The sequence below is a fragment of the Gekko japonicus genome, unplaced genomic scaffold (genome assembly GCF_001447785.1).
Source record: "Gekko japonicus isolate JY-2015 unplaced genomic scaffold, Gekko_japonicus_V1.1 scaffold721, whole genome shotgun sequence".
NCBI lineage: Eukaryota > Metazoa > Chordata > Lepidosauria > Squamata > Gekkonidae > Gekko > Gekko japonicus.
The window spans coordinates 5,033-16,844 of record NW_015169195.1 but is presented as its reverse complement, the minus strand read 5'-3'; the positions used below and the strand labels follow the sequence as shown (position 1 = coordinate 16,844).

Here is an 11,812-nt window from a genome sequence, read left to right as displayed (position 1 = left end):
CGACCGCAGGTGGGTCGGGGGGGGGGGGGTTGTGCCGTTTGTTTCCCATGCATTTAAATGAGACATCGATGAACCGCACTGAGGGCTCCCTACGGAGTTTGCGATGATGCACATACTTCGAAGGGAAAAAACAACGGCACGGAGTCGGGATGGCCTCATCAGATCATCCTGACGGCATGAGAGCACGCTGGAGTGATCAGATAGGGGAAAGTCCGTCCGTGGTATGTCACAACCCGTTTACTACCGGATTTTCCCTGGTGTCTTTTAACTCCGCTTCTGTGGTGGAATAGAATGGGTTGCCGACAGCTGCGGGGCACTTCCCAGATGATATTGTCTGATTGCGCCCTTTAAATTTGCCCAGCATTCACCTATGTCGGGTCTAATTGTGTGTATGATTGCAGCCAAAATTTCCCCAAGGTTGGGCAATTGCTGACTCCCTCCTCAAGGAAAAAGACTCCCTTTATTTGGAAGTGGAATTCTCCTTGAGGCCTCCTGAGACCAGAGCTTAGTGTTATTTGCAAACTTGGGACCAGTTAGGAAGGACTAGTTTGAAATCTAATTATTAAGGAACAGGAAAATACTACTATCAGTATATGCTTCTTTAGCCTGCCACTTCTGGGTATTTATTTACTTGGAAGAAAGCATATTGGGACGGAAAGGACAATAGGCATGAGACAAGTTACTGCTGCTTCCTGGAAGTGACTGAGCGGACAGCTCTTATGCAAACCCTGACACCAGTTTTATAAATACCTGGGATCTCAAAATGCAACTTAAAGGAGGTTTATACACCACACAGCCTTACTTTTTGGAACCAACCTGCTTGTGATCAGAATACATAACTGTCCCCAGTTCAGGATTTATCGTTGTGACTGTAGGAAGAAGAAAAAAGTTGAAAGATGTCTTAGAAAAATGTTTCTTTTTGATAATCCCCAACCCCTTATTTATGCTGTAAAGAGGGCTAGGACACAGCAACACAGAAGCACTGCTTTCTCAGAAGCAACCTCCTGTGCTTTGGACATGAAGCGACACTATAAAGATCTGTTCACACAGAGCGCAAAGCCTGCGAAGGGAAAGGCACAAGCCACAGTTCTGCTGTTATTTAACAGCAAATTGTAGTTCACAATATTCATATTCTGTCTTTCAGTGAAGTCCTATCCTTTAGTTACCTCTACTGGGTGGGAATAAAGCTGCTAGTAAATCCCTTACAGAGGGAGAATAAGCACAATGGATTTATAATCGCTGACAATAACCATTGCACCAGCGCTAAACAATACCAGTAGTTCAAGAAGCAAACATGGGTAAAACTGGAGTAGGGGGGGCGGGGAACTGAAGCTTCATCAGAATCCTCTGCTTGCTCCGAAATGACAGCACCCATTTCATCAACAAAACAGGTAAGCATACATTAAACAGACTGGTACTCACTGGAAACCCCAAGACAATCCCCTCCCCAGAAACATCAGTTGCCCACCTCAACAAACCACCAGCAACCAAATTTTGCACTTTTGGTTCTCCAGGCAAGGAAACAGAGTGATATAGCTCCACACCTGGCATCTTGATACAAGATCTGTGTCCCCTAGAAGTGCAAAATTTGTTGAAAGGGGGCACCCTGAACAAACAACAAATAGCCAAGGAGAACAACAAATTTGGGAAGATAGATCGGACTTATCCCCATCTTTCATTGCCCAAAGGAGTCTCAGAGTGGCTTACAACCCCTTTTCCTTCTCCTCCCTACAACAAACACCCTGTGAGGTAGGTGGGACTGAGAGCTCTCTTGAGAACTGCCCTTGAGAGAACAGCTCTGAAAGAACTTGTGGTGGACCCAAGATCATACCAGCAGCTACATGCAGAGGTTTAGGGAATCAAACCCAGTTCTCCCAGATTAGAGTCCGCGCTCCTAACCACTACACTAAACTGGCTCTCAAGATGGACAACTCTCATCCTTTCAGACTTCTATCAAAGTCAGTACTGTCGGCTCTAGCTGGCAGTTGAGCTCCACAATCTCAGGCTGAGGACTTTCACATCACTTTTTAACCGATCCTTTTAACTGGAGATGCCAGGGACTGGACCTGGGACCTTCTGCATGCAAAGCAAATACCCTCCCACTGAGCCACAGCCCCTCCCCATTTCAAGCTACTCATTAAAAGGGATGGCTACGGGATAGCTGAGCATAACTTCCTATGGCCACAAATGTCTCAGTGCTTGTTCCCGCGGCTTTCCAACAGGCGGTGGGGCAGGGAGGAAGAAGGCAGGACTCCTTGCATTCAGAGTGCTTCAGCTGTATAATGCAGGCACTGATCTATGAGTCTTTGAGATCAGAGTGCCAATCAAACAAATGGAAATCAATCTCTTGCTTACAGGCATAATCTGCAATCTGAGGGGTAGCATGGGAAATACTTTTTAGCAAAGACGACTTTCCTGCATTTGGAAATCTGGAAGAAGAAAAAAGTAGGAATTGTCAACGTAATGCCTCATCGGTATTTTGTATGCAGAACCATAAAGCCATTATCTAGCAAAATTAGGTTACTCAAATGAATGCTCAAATAAAAGGAAGAAGATGGTTCTGTTAGTTCCTATAGAATGCAGGAAGTGAGTGAAAGAAGGTAGTCACCTATCTGTTAGTGCAACACCAAAAACAAACATTATTTCTGCATGAATTTATTTATTTTTTCCACACGAACAAGCAAAATATCCCCAGAGTATGTTGTCCTGCAATTCCCTATCCAATATGGGAGAGTGATGAAATTTCATTACTCCTATTCTCCAAAAAGATTCCAGGTAGATCAGAGGAATTATATATTTTCTTTCTCCTCTTGGGCCATGAGCCTTGGATCACTAATAAAGTAGCCAAATATTGTGTAGAAAAGAGCAACTACATTTTAATCAAACTCTTGCTGAATATAAGTCACATGAACAGCTAAAAAACTTCAGTGAATAGGAAGCACATTTGCATGTGATGTAATGAAGATAATGAATTACTTGATAATGAACTAGAGGCTTTTGGGAGGGGGACCAGAAATATCATTGTAGTAAGGAAAACCTACGAGCAGCATTTCAAAAGTGTTACTCTGCTTCTTCAGGAAGAATTTTAGTTCCATCAGAGCTAAATGTACTTTCTTTGAAGATCAAACTGTATCCTTCTATATACATCTCAATCTGATGTTGTCTCTGTTCTCCCCACCCTTCTATAAACAATATGATTTTTTGGTCTGTGTAAGGTCTAATGACAAAGCACTTACATACATGCTGAAGTACAAAAGCAAACTCATATTGAGATCAAAGCATAAGCTTTCAGAGCACGACTAAACAATCTAGCTAAAGACATTAAATGAGTTCCATGACTCACTTGAAATTGCTCCATCCCAAAGGAAAAGCTAAAATCTAATCTACAATTAAGTGAGGGAAGTCATTTACAAAACTAAAACACTTCCATTACCCTGTTTTGAACATCTCTCTTTTTCATTTCAGCACAAATGCTTTGTGTACCAAAAAGTCCGAACAAGGGTTCAGATTCACAGGTTTGGTCAGAAAGAGAAACTTAGGAAAGAACTTTGTTGATTCTAAATCTATCTAGTACATGTTTATTCAGCTCACAGAAGCATACATGGTAGGTTAGGCTGAGTTGCATGCGACTGGCCCAGGGTTGTCCAGCAAGTTTTATTGTGCAGATATTTGAACCCAGGTCTCTCATATCCTTGTCTTTCTGACCACTGAAGCTGTGGAATAAGAGCTAGGGCTCACTAATGTCAGCAGAACTGACTGTGGGGAGAACGTTCCCTAAACGATAAGCGCCTCGAGAAGGTAATGAGATGGATGAGGGCCAACGACCTGGTCAGTGGAGAAGCTGCTCAGGGACTGTGAAGCCAGCCGATCCTGGAAGGGGGGAAGGAACAGGTTTGTAGCCTGGGGGTTCTACTGGATCTTGGCCTCAGGGTGGAGGCTCAGGTCACCATCATGGCACATAGTACCTCTGTTCAGCTCTGGCAGGTTTACCATCTGCAGCAGTTCCTTGAAAAGCATAATCTGGCCGTAGTGGTCCACATTCTGATCACATGCAAGTTAGATTACTGTAATGCACTCCATGTGGGGCTGCCTTTGAAAACGATTCAGAAACTTCAGTTGGTCCAAAATATGTCAGCTAGGCTACTGTCAGGTGTTGGTTACAGGGATCGTATCACCCCTGCACTTGTTACCCATCTGTTTCCATGCACAATTCAGAGTGCTGGTTCTTACCCATAAGCAGCTTGGGACCAAAGTACCTGAAGGACCATCTCCACTCATACTATCCAGGCCACCAGGTAAGATCTGCCTCTGAAGCCCTGTTCTCTGTGCCCTCCCTTCAGAAGGGAGGCAGGTGGCGATTAGGGACAGGGCATTTCCTGTGGTGGCACCTTGCCTGTGAAACACCCTGCCCCTTGAGGCTCACCTGCCACGTACTTTACTATCTTTTAGGCACAAGGCCAAAATACATCTCTTACCCAAGTTTTTCATAGGTTTTTTTATTTTATCTACCTTTTTATGGTCTGCTTCTGTTTTACAGAAAGATTTTATACTGTTTCTGTCCAATGCTTTGTTCTTAATACTTTTTTTTATATTGCAGTTATTTTAATTATCAGGGCTCCGAAGAGGTGGCACAGAAATATCCTAAATAAATAAACAAACTTAAGTTTGCTTGAAGTAGAATGGAAGAGTATACAAAGAATCACTTTAACAGGACTGGGATCAAAAACTTACCCAACTAAGCCAACATCAGCTATAAGTTTCAAATCAAGATGAATGCTGTATGCTTGACCTCTGGAGGGCAAGAAATTTGTAACCGGCGAGCCACCAGCACCCCCACGTGCCACCAATAATCTCTCTCCTGGTTTGTTAAGTTCACCTAAAAAGATTGCACAAGAGTTTGCAAATTATATTGGCTTTGCACAAACATCTTCAGCAAACATTTCCTTCAAGTTAAGAGATATTTCCTCTACCTGCTGAATTTTCATGTTGCTTGGGAACACCACTGACAAGAAATTTACATTCTTGGTAACTAAGATGTTACAAATTGTTTTCTTCAAAGTTCTGGAATGATTTGTATAACTAAATGGTGGTTTGTTCATTGACGCTGTTACGTTTTTCATACTCCTGCACCTTTTTGGAATCCTTGCATCTTTAACTTTCCATCTGATATTCATTTATTTCAAATCATTGCTACTAATTATTTTAATGCAATTAATTTCAGTTTTTAATTATATTGTGGTTTATTTTAGATTTTATTTTGCTGCAGCTATTATTCTGTTAAACTGCTAAAGAAGATGCTATTATTCCTGCTATTTTAGAGCAAGATCTATTGTACTGCTATTTTAATATTTTAAATTGTTCATACTAATTGGCTGTAAGCCATCTTGAGCATCTTTGGTGGAGATAGGATAGAAATGATTAAAATAAATAGTCCATTACTGATACGGCTGCCATTCTATGTGCAAGGTACTAATGAGTAAGCCTTATTATATACAATGGACTTACTTGTAAGAAAATGTCCAGGACAGGCTACAGAGATTACAGGTGAACATGCATCAGTCAAGTCAAAGTTATCATCTGTTAATCAACAGATATTATTCTCTGGGCATTCAATAGGAGCTACTTTCTTCATGCAACTCTTTGTTAACTTATGGAATTCACTGACACAAGATGTTGTGCTGCCTACTTGCTTGGATGGCTTTATATCTAGACAAATTCATGGAGGGTTATTTATTAACAGCCATTAGCCATGATAACTGATGTGTCCAGAAGCAGGAAACCTCTGCATATCAGTTGCTGGAGGAGGGATAATAGTAGGAAAAGATATGTGGGCTTCCTAGAAGCATCTGTTTGGCCACTGTAAAAAACAGGATGCAGGACATGATCCAGGGTTTTTCCTGGGATCTTAGTTCTCAGTTAACAACCTCCTCCTAAAAACCAATGGCAGCATATAAGGAGAAGAGATACACCAAAAGGCATACAGCCATCACACTAGTTTATTATAATAATATAAACTTTAAAAATCAAAGATACATACCTAACAATTTCCCACCATCCGTAACGACTGATATTCCGAAAGGCACGTTTACTTCACAATCTTTCCCTTTTGCACCTTTCAGAGCAACAATCCTTTGGGGGGTAAAAGAGAGGGGGGGAAGTCCAAATATTGTTTTCCGGAATAGGAAGAGGTAAACCACTTTTCGCCCCAGTCAACAAAAAGTACTCACTTGCTGTTGTCCCCTGGTCCTGCCAGAAACCGTTTCTCAGGATTCTGACTTTTCATTCTCTTCAAAGTAAGTTTTTCTTGGGCTACCAGCCACACATCACCACCACATCCTCCCTCTCCACCTAATCGAGGATGGCCCATTCCACCAGATCCTCCTTTCACATAGATCCTTAGGTCATCCATAAATCTGCCATACTGTCAAAAGAACACCACATTTAATACTGGTGTTTCACATTTATAAGAAAATTATCTGTCATTCTGATGGGTGAGGAATCTGTAGAAGGTGGGCTTGTTTATTGCAAGGACCATATCGGGGATGTAAAGCCCACCAGGAGCCCTGTCAGTCAAGCCAGGGTGTCAGCTGTCAGGATGGAGCGCAGGTGCTGCCCTTGCTGCAGTGTTCTTGCCAAGGATAGTACTTCACTTTTCTCCACATTAATAAATGCAGCCACTCATTTATATGGGAGTAAATACAAAGGTCCAATGCAATGTAATATTTAAGGGTTGGAGCCACACAAAACCTCTGCTAACAGAAGGCATTTCTGAACAGTACTTTCCTGCCTCCCCACAGCCCTCTGAAATGCTTCTCCCTAGGGAACAGGGAGCCTCCAGGAATGGCATGAGATGCAGATCAGGGGTCTGCAGAAGGAAGGGGGAATGGGTGGAAATTATTAATCTCCTCTCATTAGTGGGAAATTCAGTCTGGACCCTACCCAATCTGTCCAGATTGTATGTGGTTACTAAAGAGCAGGAGTGGGGTTACTGAGTAAAAGAAAAACAAAAACAAAAATTGCCTGGAAGGGCCTCCAGACCACCACTATTAACACTTACACCTTCCTTGACTGCTGCTCAAGATTGTCTATATAGCTTCAAAAACGTAAACCATTCACAAATTCTCAAATAATAAAACTGTAGCAAGATCAAGTGGATTACAATAAACTGAGTTCCTAGATCAAACAAGGTAAGTTTTGCAAGTACTCCAAACTACTTATCATTTTAAAAGTAGCAAATGAGCAATAGAAGTTCCATATCAACACTCTGTTCAAGGTGCCAATGCTCTGCTGCCATCTTATATGGAAATTCCAGAAAGACCTGCTGCATTCTGCTTTCTTTCCTCTGAGCATTCAGCAGCTGCGGAAAAAGCACTGGAGAGAATTTGGCTGAGTGAGAGCAACAGGTACAAGGCCATTCTTTATGGCCAGGATTTGAACCCACAGTCATGTTCAAACCAAGTCTAACCTCACACCACACTGGCTCATAGCTGAAATGTAATAAAGGGTTAGTCCACTTCTGGGTATTTGACAACCTGGAAACTTCAGACAGGCTTTTGACTAGGACCCAACACCTACAGCATATTACATTGGTCCTAGAGCTGCTGCATTCGCTGCCTGTTTCCAAGTTCAGTCTAAGGTGCTGGTTTTAACTTCTAAAGTCTTACGCAGCCCATATTATTGAAGAATCACCTCTCCCTATTAATGCTCCCTCTAAGCTGTGGAGTCTTGTGACTTTGTGAGCTACTGGCATTAAAATTGTGAGTGAATGATTTGGCTACTGCATAAATTAGTTTTCTCTGGAGTCATCCTTCCTGAGCCAAGACAAAAATGTGTGAGCCAGAGGCTAAAAAACTGTGAGCTAACTCACACTAACTCAGCTTGGAGGGAAACACTGCTCCCTATATAACCTTCCTGCCAGCACTTTCCATCCCCCTGTTTAGAAGATTATAATGGGGCTTTTTCAGGGATAGCTCTGAAGCTATGGAACTGGCTCCCACTGGAGGAGTGGGCTGCACCACTCATTTCTGTCTCTCATAGGTTGTGTATGGTGGCTGTTTAAAAGTTTTTAATTTATAGTAGCCAATTACTATATTGTTTTTCTGCTGCTGAAGTTTTAAAATTAGTTGCATTTACTGCTGCCAACCATTCTGTGTTCACACTGTGTGGAGACAGAATGGTAAGTAAGTCTTCAGAGAGCCAATGCAATGGAGTGATTACAGGGTCATACTAGGATCTGGGAAATCCAGGGTAAGATCCACACTCTGCCATGGAAATTTGCTGAGTGGCCTTGGGCCAGTCATATAATGGCCCCGTTCACACGGAGCATTTGCTCTAAAGAGACGGATGATAGGCGGATTTTCCGGACGCGATCACACCGCAACATCTGGGAAGCACAGTGCTCCCATGGCTAACCTGTGGCTTCCCACCGACGATGCGCATTAAAAAACTAGTACCTCCAAGGTACTAGTAAACGTTTGCCACAGGCTGCCTCCAGACGCCCGTGGTGTGATCGCGCCGGCGTGCGGCATTCCCCTCCGGACCCTCGTTTACCCGCCGGCGTCGAGGGAAGGACCCGTGGTGTGCGTAATCGCGGATCAAATGCCGGGGCAATTAGCTACGCCTCCCCCCCCCCGCGATATCCAGCCCATGAGACCGGGGCCAATGTCAGCCTAACCTGTCTCACAGGATTGCTGTGAGGATAAAATGGAGGAGAGGAGAATGATGTAAGCTGCTTTGGGTCTCTATTAGGGAGAAATGCAGGAAGGATATAAATAATAATTTAACAGCTAGACAAATCAGACACCTGGCTTAAACACAAAAGTATTGAACAGATAAGACAAGGCTGAAATAGCCGGTGAAAAAGCGACTTAGCAATGGCATCCTAAGCAGGTCTACTCAGGTCTACCTATTGGGGCTTACTCTCAGAAAAGTGATTAAGGACTGCATGGTAGGACTGGAATCCTATGCACACTTACATGATGCTCAGTCTCACTGGAATCAGCACACGTTTCCGAGTAAACATTCATAAAACCAGAACAAAGTTTGAGTCCAGTGGCGCCTCTAAACCCACAAAAGTTTTATTCAAGGTACCTTGGATAAAACCTCGTTGGTCTGAAAGGTGCCACTGGACTCAAACTTTGTTCTGCTGCTTCAGATTAATTGACCCACCTAAGTCTATATTATTCATAAACCCAGGCATTCCCCTGTTGAGACAAAGAGGGAGAAAATGTCCCTTAACCAACATCGTCCACATTCCCCCGAGGTTACAAACTTAAGTACATTTTCTTGGGAGTAGGTCCCGTTGAATAAATGGGCAGTACTTCTCAGCAGATTTGCTTAGAGCGGCTCCTTCATGCAACACACTCCTTGCACCGAGAGCAGAAACTTCCCATTCCGATGCCGCATGAGGAGGCTGAGGACCCACTGACCTTCCTGAGAAGGATTCGGCTGACCCACACCATGGAGGGGACCAAAGGGGGAGCAAGAAGCGAGGAGCTGACCACAGCCTTGAAGACGCGGAAAGGTGAAAGTTCAACCGCATGGAAGACAAGCGCAGAAGGAAGCAGCGCGGACCAATGACGCCACGAGGCCGCCCATTTGGAGGCGGGAGGCCGGAGAGGAGCGCGGCGGAGCTTCTTCTCCTTGGGGGTGGGGGGCGAAAGCGAAGCGCCCAGCGAGGCGAAGACGTAGTGGGGGGCGCCGTCCAGATAAACAGAGCTATAGTCTAAGTCTAGAGGGCCGCCTTGTACCTGCTGTTTCCCGCTCTAGCCTGTGCGGGAATTAGGCTGCTTGTTCTTAAAGCGAACCACTCTGTTTTCGCGACAATGCGCCTCTTGCAGCACAGTTGGATGCAGTGCTCCCTCTAAGCTGTGGAGTCTTGGGAGCAAAAATCGTACTTTGTGAGCTACTGGCATTAGAGTTGTGAGTGAGCGATTGGGCTACTGCATACGTTAGTTTGCTCCGGAGCCATCCCTTCCTGAGCTAAGACAAAAACGTGTGAGCTGCAGGCTTAAAAACTGTGAACTAGCTCACACTGACTCAGCTTAAAGGGAACACTGGTTGGATGATATATCACCGCAGCACAAGGCTCTTGCCGGGAGGAAAAATCGCTCGCAACCGGCTGCCGGCTTTGGCGCTTCTCTGATACTATTTATTTATATATGACATGCTCTCACCCCTTCTACACCATGTTCAAATACAGTTGAACCAGCGGTGCTTCACTCATCTCCGACCCACAGCGTTTCGCTCCTTGGTTCCCTTCATCGCCGTTTTTCTCCTTGTGTCGGGGCAGGGAAGAGCCGGGTGTAGTGGTTTGGCTTAACGCCGTGAAAAGCTTCAACTGCCCGTTTCCACACAGACATAAAATGCATGCGACCAGAAGCCTCTTATTAAAGAGACAGGACAATTCTTTCCACTTCTGTTGGCAGCCCTACCCCTCTCCCGTTTTCTGATTTCTTTGGCAAGTGGGTCAGGCTCACTGAAAGCCACTAGCCCAAGCTCACCCACTGAGTGTCGTTGCTGAGCAAGGACTTGAACTCAGGTCTGCCTAATCCAGCTCATTATCTGCTGCAGCCCACTGGATCTCAGATGTTTAGGATCTAATTATGCAATATACTAAAAAGAACAGAATAGCTAATTATTGCTATTGGTTCTTTCCAACTGACTATAGAAATGCATTGGATTTTCAGTAGACACTGTGAAGTAATAAATGAGGCAGTTTGGTGTAGTGTAGTTAGAGAGTTGGGCTGCAGATGGAGATACTTGTGTTAAACATACACACATACATTGCCTTAAAGCTCCTTTAGTGACTTTGGGCAAATCGCTCTCCCTCAGCCTAACCTGCCTCTCACAGTGTTGTTATGCAGATAAAAGGGACAAAGCGATAACCATGTATGCTACCGTGAGCTTCTTGGGGAAAGGGTGGGAAATACACAGTTAAATAACTTTATGTATTTAATTTTTGTGGGTGTTGGCAAGTATAATTCTTACTATACTGGACACAGAAAACACAGGAAACTACCTTATATTGAGTCAGACCTTTGGTCCATCAAGGTCACTATTGCCTGCTGACTGGCAGCAGCTCTCCAGGTCTCAGGCAAGGGTCTTTCACATCACATCCCTTTCACATCCTATCACTTTTAACTGGAAATGCTGGGGATTGAACCTGGGACCTTCTGCAAGACAAGCACTTGCTCTACTACTGGGCCACAGTCCCTCCCTCTAAGGATGTGGCATGCTGTTCTAGAGTTACATTTGATATGTTGTCGAAGGCTTTCACGGCCAGAGTTCTTTAGTTGTAGATTAGCCCGTGGTCTTGGCTTTGTAGGACCTGACATTTCGCCAGCAACTGTAACTGGCATCCTCAGAGGTATAACACAGAAAGATGGAGTGACCTTGACACAGAGAGGTCCTAAAATGCCAAGACCACAGCCATACAGCCCGGAAAATCTACAACAACTAATTACATGTGATACTTTCTATAATCCAATGGGTCTTTCTTTCCAAAATGACTGTGAGATGAATATGTTAAACTGGCCTGTGATGAGTTGTTAAATACAGCCCTATAGCCAGAAATTTTGGGTTGGTGGGGCATGGGGGAATTTTGTGGGGCAGCAGGGGAGAGGGAGGGAGAGGGGCGGCCACACGCCTTCCCTGAATTCCAAATGGCGATTTCGCCACTTGGAGTATAGGCATGGGCAGCCCCCGCTTGAAAAACACCATTTAAAGAAATCGCCACTTGGAGTTCAGGGAAGGTATGCGGCTGTTCCCCTCACTCCCTTACTGCAAGATTTAAAGGGCACTCCAGCTGATC

At 44.3% G+C, this 11,812-nt stretch overlaps 1 protein-coding gene across 2 annotated transcripts in view; it reads right to left on the bottom strand.

Annotated features, from left to right (window-relative positions):
• The window catches only part of GTPBP10 (GTP-binding protein 10 (putative)), a 20,084-nt gene extending 10,574 nt beyond the window's left edge, over positions 1-9,510 (bottom strand). Inside the window, exons 1-6 of one of the 2 annotated variants that reach the window (XM_015416306.1) lie at positions 9,429-9,510; positions 6,228-6,421; positions 6,038-6,129; positions 4,732-4,876; positions 2,356-2,429; positions 817-869 (exon numbers count right to left, since the gene is read on the bottom strand). In XM_015416306.1, the coding sequence (XP_015271792.1) occupies positions 817-869; positions 2,356-2,429; positions 4,732-4,876; positions 6,038-6,129; positions 6,228-6,421; positions 9,429-9,461 (591 nt within the window). In that variant the 5' untranslated portion in view covers positions 9,462-9,510. The other variant, XM_015416307.1, reaches the window with a different exon arrangement.
• Positions 9,511-11,812: the final 2,302 nt, after the last annotated feature.